We start from the raw sequence: 20,169 nt of genomic DNA, 5'->3' as shown, positions 1-20,169 counted from the left end.
GCTACATGTGAGCTGTCGTTAGTCAAAAGCTTTGTCATCGTTTGCGTACATTGTATGCGAGTCTCACACTTACGACACACAGCTGTTAGGATTTAAATTGAGGTTGAATGCGTTGAATACCGGGCCGTTGTAATGACCAGCAATAGAGACCGTTCTCTCGAAGTAGTGTATCAGTTTGAAAGTGTTAATCTCTCGGAGTTCTGCCAAGGACTTGCCCTAGCCCGTGTTTACGTGCAGGATGTGGTAGAACATGGGAAGGAATCACCTACCGGAGAACCGTTACAACCGGTGATGCTGCGTGCGAAGAAATGTGGGCCTAAAAGAAGAAAAAGAAGAAGAAACTAATTATCTGTTTGACATTTAACGGAACATTTTTTTTTCCGGATATTCATTTCCTTCCCTTAATTACGAAAAATTCACTAATAAGCACCGTGAAAGCTTGGAATCAACACCCCCCACCGGACGGATTGTTTTCCCACAAGCATTTGACAACAATGTGCATGTATCACAACCAGTGGAGTCCGTGTTGAAATGTTTGAAACGTTTCGCAAAGGAAAAGGATTAATCCCTGGAGGAAAAAAGAAAACAAAATGGCGACATAAGAGAAGAACTCATGGTGGCAAGGCGTAATCTGTTTGCGCCGGAATATTTTTTGCCTGGTCGCGCAGTTACATTGTAACGGAACCGGTTTGAAGGTATGTCAATGCGAGCTGTCAAATGGAACCGTTTGCCGTGCGGTTGTTTGAAGTGTTCATTTCGAAAGATCGTAGTAGGCATGGAAATTGTATGCCGTACACGGTGAGCCCCGCCGAATCGAAACTATATTACGTAATGGAGCCTTTCGAGAAGCTGAACGCACGGACCTCAACGCCGATAAAAAACATAGAAAATCCGGTCCAAATGGAACGTACGGCCGTCCTGGAGGACATTTCAATGGGGGAGGATACACCCGACGAGCTGCAGGCAACGGTCGTCGTGCCCGTGGTGCCCGTGGTGCCCGAGGAAGCGGACGAAAACATGGAGGCTACTGGTAAGTGGAACGTGAAGTGATGAAGGATGCAATAATGTCGTTCGGTTCTTTCGTTCCTTTCGTTTACGGTGCGCCCCGCTAGAGGACAACTCCACGCTGAAAATGGACGACGCTCCGGCAGACGATACGGCGGAGTACGATTCACTTGATGACGAGCTGTGTTGGATGCTGAATCAATCATGGAATTCCAGGCGCCCTGCTCGTTCGGATAGCACTCTGGGCATGCTATCGAAATCGATGTTAAGCTCTAGTGATGAGGACACCCCGGCCGAAAAATGGCCGCCAAATACACCCAGGCAAAAGCGTCGGGTATCGTTTGATGATAGACCAGTAACTTTCGGTGACAGAGGGGTAAAACGCCCTCACCCCCCGGGCCCATCGTCGGATTCGTCCGATGATGACGATAGTTCCTTCTGGGCGTGCTTCCGTCGCAGACAGAAGTCGCCGAAATCTCCCGAGCCGGGGCCATCGGGGCTGCAGAAACGGCGCCCACCAACACCCGCAAAGGATGCCGAGTAATGACGTGGCTCCAAGTTAATTCCTAAATTCCGAACGAACTATCAGTTCTTAATTGTTTACGTTTCGTTAATTAATAAAAATACATAAATCATTGTTTGTAGATGTTGATGAACATTGATGCGTGTTGTTGCGTGTTCTTCTTGGGCACATTACTACAAGCTGACGCTTTCTGCTTGGTTTGATTTGGAGCTGTTCAGCAAAGGGTAGTGTTAGTGTTAGGTCGCGCATAATAATCGATCCAACCTGGATCGATTATCAAGGCTCTCACGAGATGAAGGAACTCATCTGAGGATTGGGAGAGGGTACGGCGATCTTCAGATGCAGGTTGGAGATGCAAGGCCAAGCAGCCGACGTCTGTCCTCGTAACAGGGCAGGACAGAGGATCGATCATCAGTGGTTTTCCGAAGGGCAATCCTAGTGCAGGACCTCTGCACCCGCCCCAAACGATCAAGGTGGATCCTTGCCAACGGGGACCAGATCACCGAGCACAGATCTGACCACTGAACAGAACAAAGTCTTCAAACAGCAGGGATCGGAAATGTGATGGGACGCACGTTTCAAAACACCAAGAGTTTTCCTTGACTAAGTGATTATGGAATCAATGTGGTAAGACCCGTGTTAACTTTCAAGGTAGTAACATACACCTTTTGATATTCCCTTGAAAAAGAGAATATCGATTGCTTCCGCACAAGCCGTAAGGCACAAGTCTGCTTCGTATGGAGTGAAGATTACAAGTTGTTTTATTCTGGGAAAAGAACATGAAATGAACATGAGCATTACATCGATCTTGTTTATCCTAACTCGGTATGCCGATGCGTTTGATCCTTGCCTGGCGTCGGCTAGTGTGGGAGGTCTGTTTGTAGATATAGTGTTACAATGTCTGGTAATTGCGGTTAACGTTACCCTGTCGTTTTATGACTCTGGGTAATGTATCGCGCATCGTCCTATGCATATTCGATAGGCTATATCTGTAGCTCTGTAGCTGGCATATGTTTATTTTCCTTTTCGTTGAGTGATTTTTTTTTTACTGCACAACGATCGTGCCTTGATCCTCGCGTTGGTTCCTTTTTCGTGAAACTAATTGCGCAACGATAATGAATGCGTTGGGTTCTAGCGTTAACCCTTTTTCAGCCCATGTTCTTCACTTTCGTATTTTACCACATGGCCTCTATTTATGATTTACAATGTCTGGATAGTGTCCCTTTTTCGAGATATTTTATGACATACCCTGACACGTTACCATAATTTCGTCTTTTTCACGGTATGAGGCCTTTCTGTGAGTTTAGGTTTTTTTCCCTAAAATAATATTTGCCGGTGAGAATTTATCCTAAACGAAAGATATTAAGTTATTTAAAGTTTTTCATCTAACTCTTGCATGCCAGCCAATTTAGCACAATTTTATTTTGTCGCGTCCGCAACACAATGCTAGCCCAAAATCCAAATGAAGTGTTATAAAAAGGATAATCAAACCTCCACACACAAGTAGCGAGAGCTGTTTTAGGATGCGGTTCCAACGGCAGCACTAGCTTCAAGAGTAATACACATTCTCCTACCTAACCTTCATAAACATTCCCACGGATGAAACAATCTGTCAGTTTGTATGGGATGCATCGATATTATACAAACCTTGCCCAGAACGAACGCGTCAGCTACGCCAAGGTATGTATATATCCATATACCTTGATCTACATCGCCCCTTTACAGGATTCACCGATAGATAGCATACGGCGAGCATATCTTAGCGGTTCGCGCAAACGTTTAAGATATCTGCGGGCCATCGATAGCGATTCGCATGTACGATTAGCGAATGACACAAAATGGATAGCGAATCGCGTGCACACTTTAGTCGAAAATCATTCAAATTTCGGTTTTTATGTAATTGGGAAGTTGTTGCACACAAAAGTGGTGTGAAAATTAATGTTCATTATTATAAAGCAAAAGTTTATTGATTTTCAGCGTTGGTTAGAAAAATAATAACAAAACAATGTGAAACATCAGAAGCACAGCCATGTGGAGAATTCAAACATGGACGTATATACAAGAATTCAAAATTGATGCGATCAAGAGGTAAAATCCGTTCAGGTAATGAAAATATTTAGTGATTTCTTGTGAATCAGCCTGCTCAATTGGATCTTGTGTGTGGTAGGGTATGATGGTACGGTTCGACTCCTGGAGAAGGTAAGCGTCCAGAAAATTTACAGCATTTTCTCCTTCTTTCAGGCCTACCAAACCACTGTTTCGAACGTAGATTGATAGATCCTGCTCAACAAAACGCAGGCAGCTAGTTTAGCGCCAACGATTCTTCACAAATGCAGGCGACTATTAGCCCCAGTGTTTAAGGCGGCCTGTATGCAGCAGTATAGATACCATGTGAATCTAGCTGGTACAACTGTGAGGAACCACTATCAACCGTCTGCAGCACTGGTGGTAAGCACGGACCCTTGCCCCCTTGCCCCCTTGTCTAGCTATTCAACATCGCTTCCGGGAAAATTGCCATGCTACTTGTGAGCTGTCGACAGTCAAAAGCTTCGTCATCGTTTGCGTACATTGCATGCGAGTCTCACACCTACGACCCACAGCTGTTAGGATTTAAATTGAGGTTGAATGCGTTGAATACCGGGCCGTTGTAATGACCGGCAATAGAGACCGTTCTCTGGAAGCAGTGTATCAGTTTGAAAGTGTTAATCTCACGGAGTTCTGCCAAGGACTTGCCCTAGCCGGTGTTTACGTGCAGGATGTGGTGGAACATGGGAAGGAATCACCTACCGGAGAACCGTTACAACCGGTGATGCTGCGTGCGAAGAAATGTGGGCCTAAAAGAAGAAAAAGAAGAAGAAACTAATTATCTGTTTGACATTTACCGGAACATTTTTTCCGAATATTCATTTCCTTCCCTTAACTTACGAAAAATTCACTAATAAGCACCGTGAAAGCTTGGAATCAACACCCCCCACCGGACGGATTGTTTTCCCACAAGCATTTGACAACAATGTGCATGTAACACAACCAGTGGAGTCCGTGTTGAAATGTTTGAAACGTTTCGCAAAGGAAAAGGATTTACCCCTGGAAGAAAAAAGAAAACAACATGGCGACATAAAAGAAGAACTCATGGCGGCAAGGCGTAATCCGTTTGCGCCGGAATATTTTTTGTCTGGTCGCGCAGTTACATTGTAACGGAACCGGTTTGAAGGTATGTCAACGCGAGCTGTCAAATGGAACCGTTTGCCGTGCGGTTGTTTGAAGTGTTCATTTCGAAAGATCGTAGTAGGCATGGAAATTGTATGCCGTACACGGTGAGCCCCGCCGAATCGAAACTATATTACGTAATGGAGCCTTTCGAGAAGCTGAACACACGGACCTCAACGCCGATAAAAAACATAGAAAATCCGGTCCAAATGGAACGTACGGCCGTCCTGGAGGACATTTCAATGGGGGAGGATACACCCGACGAGCTGCAGGCAACGGTCGTCGTGCCCGTGGTGCCCGTGGTGCCCGAGGAAGCGGACGAAAACATGGAGGCTACTGGTAAGTGGAACGTGAAGTGATGAAGGATGCAATAATGTCGTTCGGTTCTTTCGTTCCTTTCGTTTACGGTGCGCCCCGCTAGAGGACAACTCCACGCTGAAAATGGACGACGCTCCGGCAGACGATACGGCGGAGTACGATTCACTTGATGACGAGCTGTGTTGGATGCTGAATCAATCATGGAATTCCAGGCGCCCTGCTCGTTCGGATAGCACTCTGGGCATGCTATCGAGATCGTGTTGAGTGACAATTTCTGTCATACGGTTAAATGGACGTGCAAACCCTGCACAATTGCTGTTGTCATTTTTGACGTTCTTATTTTGGCGCCTTCAGCAGCCATTTTGTACATAGTTTTTTTTGTTTTTCCATCCTTAATAAAGTTAGTTCGTAAGCGTAGCTCTCTCTGAAGTGTCGTGTCCATATAATTCCGTCCGAATTCCACAAAAATCTCATCAGGTTATGGGCCCAGGATTTCGTGTATGACGGTTTATAGTTGCTCTAATAAAAGTGTTGTGTTTTAAAAATGGAATACGAAAACGAAACCGTGCGCGTCCCGCTTTTTGATGGTTCGAACTTCGCATCTTGGAAGTTCCGGATTCAAGTGGTGCTCGAGGAGCATGATTTGCTTGAATGCATCCAGAACGAGATGGAGGAAGTGGAAGAACTTAAAGTGAAAACGGGAGACAGTGACGCCGCTGGTCAGGCGAAGGAAAAGCTGTGTGAAAAGCGCCGGAAGAAGGAACGACGGTGCAAGTCGATCCTTGTATCGCGGATCCATGACAACATGCTGGAGTATGTGCAGGACAAAAAGACCCCGAGAGCGATTTGGCTTGCGTTGGAAAAAGTGTTCGAGCGTCGCAGCACCGCGTGCCGGCTCCACTTGAAGAAAAAGTTATCGACGTTTCGGTACGAAGGGGGCAGTTTACAGGATCATTTCCTAGCATTCGATCGTGTTGTGCGTGATTATAAGGCCACTGGGGCAGTGTTGGAAGAGATCGACGTCGTTTTCCAGTTGATGATGTCCCTTGGGCCGAAATACGCGACGGTTGTGACGGCGCTAGAGACAATTCCGCAAGAGAATTTAACGTTAGAGTTCGTCAAATGCCGGCTCCTCGATGAGGAAGTTAAGTGCAACGATTCGAGTGTAGTGGCTGTTCCGATGAAACGAGAGTCGGCTGCTTTTGTTGGAAAGCCTAAAGTTTTTTCGAAAAGGCAAATGAAATGCTTTGTTTGTCACAAGCCTGGACATAAAGCGAGTGATTGTCCTAAAAAGAAAATGCAGAAGAGCAACAAAAGCAAAGGCAGTGCGAACGTGACGGAGAAGAGTGTGTGTTTTGCCGCCGGTTTGGTTGCTGTAGAAAGCAATGAAGAAGAAGGCAAAGTACAGTGGTTTGCTGATTCGGGTGCCACAGATCACATGGCGAATGATCGAGAACTGTTCGAAGAATTGGTGCCTTTGGAAAATCCGATTGAAATAGCAGTGGCTTTGAACGGAAAGTCTACGATTGCGCAATATTCGGGAACAATCAAAATGATTGGAAAGATCGGAAACCGACGACGTGAGTGTACCTTGAAGAATGTGCTTTTTCTTCCAAACCTACGGTGTAATCTTTTTTCGATCAGGAAAGTAGAGATGGCCGGAATGAAAGTTGTTTTCGAAAAAGGTTGTATAAAAATTCTTCGTGGTTCGGAAGTGATCGCGTGTGGTTCTCGTCATGGTCTCCAATATGAGATGGATTTTTACCGGAAAAGTGATGAGAATTCGGTATTGTATTCATGTGGAAAGATTCTGAAATGTCATGAGCTTTGGCATGAGCGCTTCGGTCATCTAAGCGAGAAAAACCTGGAGAAGATTATATCCAAGAACATGGTGAAAGGAATGTTCAAGTGCGATGGTGATAAAACGGAAACAATCTGTGAAACCTGTGTCGATGCAAAGCAAACAAGAATGCCATTTCGTGAACGCGTAGACAAACGGGCAAAACGTGTGTTGGAAATAATACACAGCGATGTTTGTGGTCCGGTGACACCAGTTGGACACGATGGAAGTAGATTCTTCGTTAGTTTCATCGACGATTGGAGTAGATTTGTGGTCGTGTACACTATGCGCAGGAAGGATGAAGTCTTTGAGTGTTTCAAGTTGTATGAAGCAATGGTTACTGCCAAGTTCGGGGTTGGCATTTCGCGATTAGTTTGTGATAATGGCGGGGAATATCGTAGTGGTGAATTCGACAAGTACTGTAAAGAAAAAGGCATCGTAATGCAGTGTACAATTCCATATACACCAGAACAGAATGGCGTTTCGGAACGGATGAACCGTACCTTGGAAGAAAAGGCCAGGTCGATGCTGTTCACGGCAGGAGTAGACAAGAAGTTCTGGTGTGAAGCCGTGGAGACTGCCGCGTATCTTGTGAACAGGAGCCCAGCAAGTGCCATCATCGATTGTAAGACGCCCTATGAAATGTGGGAGGGTAGAAAACCTGATGTTTCGATGATGAGGGTTTGGGGTAGTCCTGCGTATTGCCACATACCGAAAGAGAACCGGAAGAAACTAGACAAGAAGGCTTGGAAAGGTATTTTCCTTGGGTACCACTGCAACGGATATAGAGTCTGGGACCCGAACCGTCGCAAGGTTATCGCTGCCCGAGATGTCATCGTCAACGAGATTGGAGGTGCTCACAGGCAAGTGGGGCACCAAAAGCATCAATCAACAGAATCTACGGATGACGTGATTCGTATGGGATCTTCAGCAGATGCCGATTGTCCAACTGATCTGGCTGAAGAAATACGACCGGAAGCAGAGACGGGCACTGAATTCGAACCAGCACTGGAGAATGATGAACCTGAGATGAACGAGACCGTCGAAGAATTCGTAGATTGCGATGCAATCGCCGACGAATGTGAAGACTCAGCAGGGGTTGATCATCGTGCCGTGTCTGAAGAAAACAACACTCGGAAGCGTGTGCCACCGTCTTGGCAGAAGGATTACGTGATGAATTTTTCTGCTTATGCTTTAAGTGCTGTTAGTTATGTCGAGAACTATCCAGATTCAGTTGCGGAGATGCGGAAGCGTGACGATTGGGACCAGTGGAATGCGGCTGTACAGGAGGAGATGCTTTCTCACAAGCAGAACAACACCTGGACCCTGTGCGAGTTGCCCGCAGGTAGAAAGCCTATTACTTGCAAGTGGGTGTTTAAGATCAAGAAGGGTGAAGGTGAAGCTCCTGACAGGTACAAAGCAAGACTCGTAGCTCGTGGTTTTACTAAGCGTTATGGCTACGATTATGCTGAGACGTATGCTCCAGTGGCCAAATTGGATTCTGTAAGGACAGTGCTAGCCGTAGCAAACCAGGAACGTCTGCATGTGCATCAGCTTGATGTGAAAACGGCGTTTCTTAACGGAACACTACAAGAAGAAATCTACATGGTTCCTCCGGAAGGACTGTCCATAGGATCGAAGAAACTTGTTTGCCGTCTGAATCGTGCCTTGTACGGACTGAAGCAAGCTTCTCGTGCATGGAACGAACGGTTCCATCAGTTCGTCACCAGGCTTGGTTTCAAGCGCAGCGAAAACGATCAGTGTTTGTACGTGCGAACGGTGAATGACGAACGAATGATCCTAGTCCTCTACGTCGATGATATTCTCATCGTTGGACGAGATGTGGTGGCGATTTCGGAGATCAAGAGCTGTTTTAAGAACGAGTTTGCGATGTCGGATTTTGGTGAAGTGAGCTGCTTTCTTAATATGCGTATTGAGAGGGATGTGGAGAAGCGGTTCATGAGGATTTCTCAGCGAGGATATTTGGAGTCTCTTCTTCAGCGTTTCGGCATGGAAGATTGTAAACCGGTCTCCACACCAATCGAATGCCATCTGAAGCTGGAGAGAGGAATTGAAGCGGAACGAACGGACTACCCTTATCGTGAGCTGGTTGGGTGTTTGGCATACGTTGCCCACACTTCGAGGCCTGATCTATGTGCCGCAGTGAACGTGTTTAGCCAGTTACAGAGCTGTCCGACGAATGAACACTGGTGCTACTTAAAGCGCATCTTGCGCTATGTGAAAGGCACTCTTGATGTGGGACTCGAGTTTAAAGGAGGACAAGCTGAACCTGCTTTGATTGTTTTCTCAGACGCCGATTGGGGAAACGATATCAACGATCGACGATCGATGAGTGGCTACATCCTGCGAGTGTTTGGAGGTACAGTGGCATGGTTAACGCGTAAGCAACAAACAGTGGCTTTGTCTTCTACTGAGGCCGAGTTTGTTGCGTTGTGCACGGCCGTCTGTGAAGGAATATGGATGAAAAGGTTGTTGGCAGATCTCGGAGTTGTCATCAAAGAACCTGTGCCATATTTCGAAGATAACCAGTCATGTATGCGCGTGGCGGAAGAGCCACGGGATAGTCGTCGAATGAAGCATGTCGACATAAAGTTCAACTTCATCCGAGAACAAGTTAAACGTGGCGACATAACCATCAAGTACGTTCCTTCAGAAAAGCAGTTGGCGGACATCATGACGAAGGGGCTACCGCCTGTAGCATTCAAGCGTCTTGTGGAGGAGATTGGAGTGCGAAGTTCCAGAAATTGAGCAGGGGTGTTGAGTGACAATTTCTGTCATACGGTTAAATGGACGTGCAAACCCTGCACAATTGCTGTTGTCATTTTTGACGTTCTTATTTTGGCGCCTTCAGCAGCCATTTTGTACATAGTTTTTTTTGTTTTTCCATCCTTAATAAAGTTAGTTCGTAAGCGTAGCTCTCTCTGAAGTGTCGTGTCCATATAATTCCGTCCGAATTCCACAAAAATCTCATCAGATCGATGTTAAGCTCTAGTGATGAGGACACCCCGGCCGAAAAATGGCCGCCATATACACCTAGGCAAAAGCGTCGAGTATCGTTTGATGATAGACCAGTAACTTTCGGTGACAGAGGGGTAAAACGCCCTCACCCCCCGGGCCCATCGTCGGATTCGTTCGATGATGACGATAGTTCCTTCTGGGCGTGCTTCCGTCGCAGACAGAAGTCGACGAAATCTCCCGAGCCGGGGCCATCGGGGCTGCAGAAACGGCGCCCACCAACACCCGCAAAGGATGCCGAGTAATGACGGGGCTCCATGTTAATTCCTGAATTCCGAACGAACTATCAGTTCTTAATTGTTTACGTTTCGTTAATTAATAAAAATACATAAATCATTGTTTTTAGATGTTGATCTGCAGCATATGTGTTGCATCCTGATTAGAACGTAGCCTAACCGTGCGCTCTATGCCGTCTGGGAACTGACAGCATCCGATGTGTAGTGGATATGGCTGTCCCGCTCTAGCGACGATCGGGGATGCGCTTTAAGAGCGTAGAAGTTTCGCGAGGATCCTTACACATTCTCTGCTCATCACGGTTCTGGGATAGACGTGGCTTGCGCGCGGCTTCGTATTTTAAGTTTGTTTTTAATGTTCGTTTTATTGTGTTTTAAGTGAAATAAAAATAAGTACCAGTGCACAAACACAATAGTGGCGACGAGAATTAGTGGAAACGATCGACGTCAAGCAGAGAAACGCCGCAGAATGTCCAGCCCAGAAGAGACGCCTATCACCGAGGAGCAGCGTCGTCTCTCACAAAATGGAATCCTTAATGCCGGGTTCAACAACCTCCAGCCAGTGCAGCACGTGTCATCGGATCCAACGCCGCTGCAACAAACGCTGCAACTTTTGCAACAGCATCTGGTTCAACAGCAGCAGCAAATGGCACAGCAACAGCAGTTATTATCACAGCTCGTGCAACAGCAACAACAGCAAATGCAGCCACACACCCCGGACCAGCAACCTGTGTCAAAGTCGAGCAACCCGGAGCTGATATTGGAAGCCCTAGCGGGGAATATTAGTGAGTTCCGGTACGATCCAGAGGCGGGAATAACTTTTGCATCATGGTACACACGGTATGTAGACCTGTTCAGAGAAGATGCTTCCCGCTTGGATGACGCCGCCAAGGTTCGACTCCTTGGACGCAAACTTGGAACCGCCGAACACGCCCGTTTTAGTAACTTCATATTGCCGCGTGCACCCAGAGATTTCACCTTTAACGAAATGGTGGACAAGTTAACCGTCCTTTTCGTCAAAATGGAGTCGGTGTTAAGCAAGCGCTTCAAGTGTTTTAATACAACGAAAATGCGCACCGAGGACCTGCTAGCATTTACCTGTCGAGTGCACAAAGCGTGCGTCGATGCGGAATTTTCTTCAATAACGGAGGAAGATTTTAAATGCCTCATCCTTGTGTGTGGGCTGAAGGACGAAAGCGTACAGGACATAAGGATGAAATTGTTAGCCGCCATCGAAGACAGGAAGAACGCCACCTTGGAGCAGCTAGCAGCGGATTGCCAGCGATTAATGCGCGTGAAAGCGGATAGTGCAATGATCGCTACGGATGCTAGTGAGAGAGTGCATGCGGTGCAAGCTAAAGGCAGCCGTCACCTTTACCGGAACAACACCGAGCGTCACCCCAAATCAGGCCCGCGAAGCGAAACTTCCAAACCCCGTACCCCGTGTTGGCTTTGTGGTGCCCTTCATTGGACCCGCGAATGCACTTACAGAGCCAACAAGTGCCGTGATTGTGGACGTACGGGTCATCGAGAAGGGTTTTGCAGCTCTGCCCACCGACGCAGAGCACGGCCGCGGTTCGATCATCGTCGTGCCGTATCATCTCGAGTAGTACGAGTCAACGTGTGCAGCGTGCAGCAGAACCGCAAGTATGTCAACGTACTGATCGGAGAAAAACCAGCCCGACTACAACTGAACACCGGATCGGACATTTCGGTCATCAGCTATCGTCTATGGAAGCAACTGGGTAAGCCTCACCTTAACCCTCCGAAGGTAAGAGCAAAAGCAGCTTCTGGAGATGTATTCGGCCTTGAAGGTGAGTTCGAAGCCAACGTGGAAATAAATAACGTAATCAAGCGAGCAACAATCCGTGTGTCAAAAGCCGATCTGTCGTTGCTCGGGGCTGACCTTATTCATCTTTTCGGTTTGGCTACGATCCCGATGGATAATTTTTGCAATCACATCAGAACAGCAGAACCACGATCATGGGAGGAAAAATTTCCGACAGTTTTTCACGGAACAGGCCTGTGCACCAAAGCGCAAATTCATCTACAGCTGCGACAGGATAGCCAACCAGTATTTCGTCCGAAACGTCCGGTCGCATACGCGATGGAAGATGCCGTAAACAAGGAGCTAGATCGGTTTGAAAATCTCGGGATCATCACACCTTGCGACTTGTCGGATTGGGCAACACGCACCGAGGCCTGTATCATTATAACAGGCTCTCTCCAGGCATCAAAGTGGCCCTTGGTGCTTTCCAACAAATAATGGACAAAATGCTTGCCGGTGTAAATGGAGTATCCGCATATATGGATGATGTAATCGTCGGAGGAAGAACGCAGGAAGAGCACGATTCCGCCCTTGAAGAAACCCTGAAGCGCATAATGGATTACGGGTTTACCATTCGAAAAGAAAAGTGCGCATTCAACAAGCCGGAAATCCGTTACCTTGGGCACATCATCGACAGCCGAGGCCGGCGACCCGACCTACGACAGCCGAGGCCTGTGACCCGAAACAGCTACCTCCTCCGAAAGACGTCACAGGTGTTCGGTCATTCATCGGTGCGATAAATTTTTATGCCAAATTTATCCTAAACATGCGCAACTTACGCTATCCTAGGTTCGATCGATAGGTTGCTACTAGACGGAAGCTCGTTTCAGTGGACATCAGACTGCCAGAAGGTGTTCGACCAATTCAAAGCGCTTTTATCATCGGAACTCTTGCTAACTCACTACGACCCGAAGCGTGACATAGTTGTTTCCGCCGATGCATCTTCGGTTGGATTAGGGGCAACTCTATCTCACAAGTACCCAGACGGATCCTTAAAAGTGGTACAGCATTCATTCAGAGCGCTCAGCAAAGCGGAAGCTGGTTATAGCCAAATCGATCGAGAGGGACTGGCTATAATTTTCGCTGTAACCAAATTTCATCGCATGATATTCGGTCGTCATTTCACGCTTCAGACCGACCACCGACCACTAGTACGCATATTTGGCAGCAAAAAGGGGATTCCAACGTACACGGCAAACAGGCTCCAAAGGTTTGCACTTACGCTTCAGCTGTACGACATGGACATCGAGTACATACCAACAGGCTCATTTGGAAACGCTGATGTGTTATCCCGGCTAAATCAACACCACACGAAACCTGAAGCCGAATACGTTATCGCAAGCGTGGAATTAGAGGAGGAGTTAAGGTCAGTTGCCGTTAACGCGCTCAGTTCATTTCCCCTATGTTTCAGGGACGTGCAGGTAGCTACACAGGCTGACCCATTGCTCCGGAAAGTGCACAAGTACGTGCAAGACGGATGGCCACATGACGATTCTTTCGGAGCAGAATTGGCACGGTACCACAATCGGAAGGAATCCCTCTCAACCGTTGAGGGTTGTGTACTTTTCGGGGAGAGAGTGGTCATCCCGGAGAAGCTGCGTTCCCGTTGTTTAGTTCAGCTGCACAAAGGACATCCGGGGATGCAGAGAATGAAAGCCATCGCGCGAAGCTTTCTGCATTGGCCGATGATCGACGACGATATTATGAGCTACGTGGCCTCGTGAGGATCTTGTTCGGCAGCCGCAAAAGCACCCCCTCGAGCGACACCAGCGACATGGCTAACACCAACGGGCACCTGGCGTAGAGTACACGTGGACTACGCTGGGCCATCGGAAGGTTTATACTTTTTAGTCGTTGTTGACGCCTTCTCCAAGTGGCCTGAGATCTACAAAACATCGAGCACAACAACATCCGCTACTATTTCCATGCTACGAAACATTTTCGCTCGCTTCGGTATGCCGGAAACGCTGGTTAGTGACAACGGGCCCCAATTTACCAAGCGTTGCACCAAGTTTTGCAACAGCAACGGGATCGACCACGTCACTACGGCGCCATTCCACCCACAATCGAATGGTCAGGCGGAGCGTTTTGTCGATACACTCAAACGAGCGCTGCGGAAGATCCAGAGCGACGAGACATCCCTCGACGAAGCGCTGGAACTTTTCCTCATGGCATACAGATCGACACCAAACGCGCAGATGAGCCAACAGAAAACTCCTGCTGAGGAAATGTTCGGCCGCCCCATCAGAACAGCACTGGAGCTGTTGCGACCCCCTTCGTCACACTCATTATCTGCTCCCTCCTCTATTTCAGTGCGGAGATTTCAACCAGGCGAGCTCGTTTCTACAAAATCGTTCCACCGAAACTCTTGGAAGTGGATACCTGGAAAGATCGTGCGAAGCTGTGGAAGAGTTATGTATGACGTCATTGCGGACAGCGGACGTTTACTTCGGCGCCACATAAACCAAATAAGGCGACGTGTCGCTGGCAGTGCAACCCAGAAGCATCAGATTCCGCTCGACGTGCTGCTAACGGAAAGGCCTTCGTTTTCCCGACATGAACCAACCCAGCCGGCATCGGAGACAAGCAGGTGCGAATCGTCCGCGCAACCACCGTCATCGTTCGCATTAATTTCACTAGCACCGAGCGCCCCGACGGATGTCCCTGTGACGACATCCCAATCGTTACATCCTCCCGACCTTTCCAGCCGTTACATAGGTAGGACCTCTCAGCGGCTGTTAGATTTGCCACGCAGGTCTTCTCGAGTTAGAAGACTTCCGCGTCGGCTTGGAGCCTATCAGCTCAATTAGCCGGGGGAGATGTTGCATCCTGATTAGAACGTAGCCTAACCTGTCTGGGAACTGACAGCATCCGATGTGTAGTGGATATGGCTGTCTCGCTCTAGCAACGATCGGGGATGCGCTTTAAGAGCGTAGAAGTTTCGCGAGGAAGGATCATGCGGATCCTGGAAGACTCTCTGCTCATCACGGTTCCGGGACAGACGTGGCTCGCGCGCGGCCTCGTATTTTAAGTTTGTTTTTAATGTTCGTTTTATTGTGTTTTAAGTGAAATAAAAATAAGTACCAGTGCACAAACACAAAAGTAAGCACGAACCCTTGTCCCCTTGCCCCCATGTCTAGCTATTCAACATCGCTTCCGGGAAAATTGCCATGCTACATGTGAACTGTCGTCAGTCAAAAGCTTCGTCATCGTTTGCGTACATTGTATGCGAGTCTCACACCTGTGACACACAGCTGTGAGGATTTAAATTGAGGTTGAATGCGTTGAATACCGGGCCGTTGTAATGACCGGCAATAGAAACCGTTCACTGGAAGCAGTGTATCAGTTTGAAAGTGTTAATCACACGGAGTTCTGCCAAGGACTTGCCCTAGCCCGTGTTTACGTGCAGGATGTGGTGGAACATGGGAAGGAATCACCTACCGGAGAACCGTTACAACCGGTGATGCTGCGTGCGAAGAAATGTGGGCCTAAAAGAAGAAAAAGAAGAAGAAACTAATTATCTGTTTGACATTTACCGAAACATTTTTTTCCGGATATTCATTTCCTTCCCTTAACTTACGAAAAATTCACTAATAAGCACCGTGAAAGCTTGGAATCAACACCCCCCACCGGACGGATTGTTTTCCCACAAGCATTTGACAACAATGTGCATGTAACACAACCAGTGGAGTCCGTGTTGAAATGTTTGAAACATTTCGCAAAGGAAAAGGATTTATCCCTGGAAGAAAACAGAAAACAAAATGGCGACATAAGAGAAGAACTCATGGCGGCAAGGCGTAATCTGTTTGCGCCGGAATATTGTTTGCCTGGTCGCGCAGTTACATTGTAACGGAACCGGTTTGAAGGTATGTCAACGCGAGCTGTCAAATGGAACCGTTTGCCGTGCGGTTGTTTGAAGTGTTCATTTCGAAAGATCGTAGTAGGCATGGAAATTGTATGCCGTACACGGTGAGCCCCGCCGAATCGAAACTATATTACGTAATGGAGCCTTTCGAGAAGCTGAACGCACGGACCTCAACGCCGATAAAAAACATAGAAAATCCGGTCCAAATGGAACGCACGGCCGTCCTGGAGGACATTTCAATGGGGGAGGATACACCCGACGAGCTGCAGGCAACGGTCGTCGTGCCCGTTATGCCCGAGGAAGCGGACGAAAACATGGAGGCTACTGGTAAGTGGAACGTGAAGTGATGAAGGATGCAATAATGTCGTTCGGTTCTTTCGTTCCTCTCGTTTACGGCGCGCCCCGCTAGAGGACAACTCCACGCTGAAAATGGACGACGCTCCGGCAGACGATACGGCGGAGTACGATTCACTTGATGATGAGCTGTGTTGGATGCTCGATCAATCATGGATTTCCAGGCGCCCTGCTCGTTCGGATAGCACTCTGGGCATGCTATCGAGATCGATGTTAAGCTCTAGTGATGAGGACACCCCGGCCGACAAATGGCCGCCAAATACACCCAGGCAAAAGCGTCGGGTATCGTTCGATGATAGACCGGTAATTTTCGGTGACAGAGGGGTAAAACGCCCTCACCACCCGGGACCATCGTCGGATTCGTCCGATGATGACGATAGTTCTTTCTGGGCGTGCTTCCGTCGCAGACAGAAGCCGCCGAAATCTCCCGAGCCGGGGCCATCGGGGCTGCAGAAACGGCGCCCACCAACACCTGCAACCGCCCGTCGGGTATCGTTCGATGATAGACCGGTAATTTTCGGTGACAGAGGGGTAAAATGCCCTCACCCCACGGGCCCATCGTCGGATTCGTCCGATGATGACGATAGTTCTTTCTGGGCGTGCTTCCGTCGCAGACAGAAGTCGCCGAAATCTCCCGAGCCGGGGCCATCGGGGCTGCAGAAACGGCGCCCACCAACACCCGCAAAGGATGCCGAGTAATGACGTGGCTCCAAGTTAATTCCTAAATTCCGAACGAACTATCAGTTCTTAATTGTTTACGTTTCGTTAATTAATAAAAATACATAAATCATTGTTTGTAGATGTTGATGAACATTGATGCGTGTTGTTGCGTGTTCTTCTTGGGCACATTACTACAAGCTGACGCTTTCTGCTTGGTTTGATTTGGAGCTGTTCAGCAAAGGGTAGTGTTAGTGTTAGGTCGCGCATAGTAATCGTTCCAACCTGGATCGATTATCAAGGCTCTCACGAGATGAAGGAACTCATCTGAGGATTGGGAGAGGGTACGGCGATCTTCAGATGCAGGTTGGAGATGCAAGGCCAAGCAGCCGACGTCTGTCCTCGTAACAGGGCAGGACAGAGGATCGATCACCAGTGGTTTTCCGAAGGGCAATCCTAGTGCAGGACCTCTGCACCCGCCCCAAACGATCAAGGTGGATCCTTGCCAACGGGGACCAGATCACCGAGCAATACTCCAGCACAGATCTGACCACTGAACAGAACAAAGTCTTCAAACAGCAGGGATCGGAAATGTGATGGGACGCACGTTTCAAAACACCAAGAGTTTTCCTTGACTAAGTGATTATGGAATCAATGTGGTAAGACCCGTGTTAACTTTCAAGGTAGTAACATACACCTTTTGATATTCCCTTGAAAAAGAGAATATCGATCGCTTCCGTACAAGCCGTAAAGCACAAGTCTGATTCGTATGGAGTGAAGATTACAAGTTGTTTTATTCTCAAAAAATCCTGTCTTATATACTAACATTCTGTGGGAAAAGAACATGAAATAGCATTACATCGATCTTCTTTATCCTAACTCGGTATGCCGATGCGTTTGATCCTTGCCTGGCGTCGGCTAGTGTGGGAGGTCTATTTGTAGATATAGTGTTACAATGTCTGGTAATTGCGGTTAACGTTACCCTGTCGTTTTATGACCATGGGTAATGCATCGCGCATCGTCCTATGCATATTTTGATAGGCTATATCTGTAGCTCAAGTGCATATGTTTATTTTCCTATTCGTTGAGTGATCTTTTTTTTTTACTGCACTACGATCGTGCCTTGATCTTCGCGTTGGTCCCTTTTTCGTGAAACTAATTGCGCAACGATAATGAATGCGTTGGGTTCTAGCGTTAACCCTTTTTCGGCCCATGTTCTTCACTTTCGTATGTTACCACATGGCCTTTATTTATGATGTCCAATGTCTCGATATCGTCCCTTTTTCGAGATATTTTATGACATGTCCTGACACGTTACCATAATTTCGTCTTTCTCACGGTATGAGGTTTTTCTGTGAGTTTAGGTTTTTTTTCCTTAAATAATATTTGCCGGTGAGAATTTATCCTAAACGAAAGATATTAAGTTATTTAAAGTTTTTCATCTAACTCTTGCATGCCAGTCAGTTTAGCTCAATTTTATTTTGTTGCGTTCGCAACAGTTATGTTTACAGATCGTAAATGTGACGTGCTTGACGAAAATGGAGAAGTTTTCGCATGGGGTGTTGCTGAAAATGGATTATACCGTTTAAATGATAAAACATCCAGAACCTTTCTAAGCAACGAAATATGGCACAGACGATTGGGACATTTTAATTTCCAAAGCATTCAGAGATTGAAAGGCATGGCAGATGGAATTCAAATTAAGCATAGTCAAATGTATACCTGTGTAGCGTGCATCGAAGGCAAACATGCACGAGATTCGTTTCCTACAAGTAAGGAAAGGGCCAAAACGAGATTAGAGTTGATTCACTCAGATCTATGCGGTCCATTTGAAGCTGTGTCAATTGGTGGTTCCAGATACTTCATGACTTTTATAGACGACGCAACAAGTAAAGTATTTGTGTACATGCCTCAAGTCTAAAGATGAAGTAAAGGAAATATATGAGAAGTTTAACGCGATGGTACAGCGCCAGACTGGTCTAAAGATAAAAATACTCAGGAGTGACAACGGCCTTGAATATGTAAACGCTAGTATGAAAGCGAGTTTTGAACGTGATGGAATATGTCATCAAACGACATGTACATATACTCCAGAACAAAATGGAACCGCCGAGCGGATGAACCGGGCCACCGTTGAAAAGGTAAGAAGCATGCTTAACGATGCAAAGTTACCAAAGAGATTTTGGGCGGAAGCAGTTAACACTGCTGTTTATTTGATTAATCGGAGTCCTACAAGAGCACTGGAAAATATCACTCCAGAAGAAGCATGGTCAGGTAAAAGACCATATTTGGGACATCTTAAGATATTTGGCTCAACATTAATGGTTCATAAGCCAAAGCAAAAACGAACAAAACTCGATCCGAAATCTCATCGATGCATTTTTCTCGGATATGCACAGAATACGAAAGGATTTAGAGTATTCAACACTGTTACCAACGAAGTAATAATAAGTCGTGATGTTATTGTCGTTGAAGAAGGCCGATGTGAAGGGTTCGGAAAGAAAGCAACAAAACCAGTTGAGTTTCTTGAAATAGTTTTTGCTGAAGGACAGGAGGAGCCAAATAACGCATGTAATAATCCGATTGATCTTTCACCACCAGAAGACGCATCCCATAGTACAGCGGAAGATATCCCGAGTGGGTGTGATCAGAGTAACGATACCCCACGGCGCAGCGGAAGGAAGCTTAAGCTTCCAAGCAGGTACAATGATTATGTAATTAATCGCAAGTTTGTTCCATCATCCAGATTGGCAAATGAAGCAGAGAATGTTTCCAGTGATTCGGAGTATACGACACCAGAAATCGATTCTGACGGGGCGCTGACAGTTTTCTCGCACCAAACTTCTGGGGACGATCCGAATAACTATGCCGAAGCAATGTCGTCAGAAAATGCAGAAGACTGGAAGCATGCGATGGATGAGGAGCTGAAGTCGATCGAAGCAAACGAGACATGGTCGTTGGTAGACCTACCTCACGGGCGATAGGCGATAGGCAGCAAATGAATCTTCAAGACGAAGAAAGATGCGGACGGAAATTTGTTGCGATACAAAGCTCGTGTTGGTGCGCAAGGATACAGTCAGCAGTTTGGCACTGATTATGATGAGGTGTTTGCCAGTCCAGTAGTGAAACAGACAACTTTCCGTGTACTGATGGGGATTGCGGCAAAGAGAGGAATGGTGGTTAAGCAGTTCGATATAAAAACCGCGTTTCTGTACGGTAATCTAGATGAGGAAATCTATATGAAAGTCCCACATGGTGTGAAAGTAGAAGAAAACAAAGTCTGTAAGTTGAAAAAGGGATTGT

The 20,169-nt window shown here is 47.0% G+C and overlaps 3 protein-coding genes across 3 annotated transcripts; all 3 read left to right on the top strand.

Moving 5' to 3' along the window:
• The first annotated feature begins 543 nt into the window (after positions 1-543).
• On the top strand, positions 544-1,761 carry LOC118509341. The gene is made up of 2 exons (XM_036049856.1): positions 544-1,030; positions 1,113-1,761. Exons 1-2 carry the CDS (start codon positions 718-720, stop codon positions 1,547-1,549), a joined length of 750 nt encoding a protein of 249 aa, XP_035905749.1. The 5' UTR covers positions 544-717; the 3' UTR covers positions 1,550-1,761.
• A 2,955-nt stretch (positions 1,762-4,716) lies between these two features.
• On the top strand, positions 4,717-5,317 carry LOC118502550. The gene is made up of 2 exons (XM_036034882.1): positions 4,717-5,074; positions 5,157-5,317. Exons 1-2 carry the CDS (start codon positions 4,762-4,764, stop codon positions 5,315-5,317), a joined length of 474 nt encoding a protein of 157 aa, XP_035890775.1. The 5' UTR covers positions 4,717-4,761.
• Positions 5,318-15,833: 10,516 nt separating this feature from the next.
• Positions 15,834-19,850, top strand: LOC118502389. The gene is made up of 4 exons (XM_036034645.1): positions 15,834-16,182; positions 16,265-16,512; positions 19,266-19,567; positions 19,613-19,850. Exons 1-4 carry the CDS (start codon positions 15,879-15,881, stop codon positions 19,848-19,850), a joined length of 1,092 nt encoding a protein of 363 aa, XP_035890538.1. The 5' UTR covers positions 15,834-15,878.
• Positions 19,851-20,169: the final 319 nt, after the last annotated feature.

The sequence above is a fragment of the Anopheles stephensi genome, chromosome X, assembly GCF_013141755.1.
Source record: "Anopheles stephensi strain Indian chromosome X, UCI_ANSTEP_V1.0, whole genome shotgun sequence".
In the NCBI taxonomy this organism is placed as follows: Eukaryota; Metazoa; Arthropoda; class Insecta; order Diptera; family Culicidae; genus Anopheles; species Anopheles stephensi.
Note: the sequence above shows the minus strand (reverse complement) of the source record. Positions and strands in the feature narration are given on the sequence as shown.

Bases quoted from the DNA above. Each gene is read 5' to 3' on its own strand.
- LOC118502389 (XM_036034645.1), top strand. From the start codon at position 15,879: ATGGAACCGTTTGCCGTGCGGTTGTTTGAAGTGTTCATTTCGAAAGAT. The intron at 16,183-16,264 runs GTAAGTGGAACG...GCGCCCCGCTAG, and splicing joins CGAAAACATGGAGGCTACTG to AGGACAACTCCACGCTGAAA. The intron at 19,568-19,612 runs GTACAATGATTA...TCCATCATCCAG, and splicing joins AAGCTTAAGCTTCCAAGCAG to ATTGGCAAATGAAGCAGAGA.
- LOC118502550 (XM_036034882.1), top strand. From the start codon at position 4,762: ATGGAACCGTTTGCCGTGCGGTTGTTTGAAGTGTTCATTTCGAAAGAT. The intron at 5,075-5,156 runs GTAAGTGGAACG...GCGCCCCGCTAG, and splicing joins CGAAAACATGGAGGCTACTG to AGGACAACTCCACGCTGAAA.
- LOC118509341 (XM_036049856.1), top strand. From the start codon at position 718: ATGGAACCGTTTGCCGTGCGGTTGTTTGAAGTGTTCATTTCGAAAGAT. The intron at 1,031-1,112 runs GTAAGTGGAACG...GCGCCCCGCTAG, and splicing joins CGAAAACATGGAGGCTACTG to AGGACAACTCCACGCTGAAA.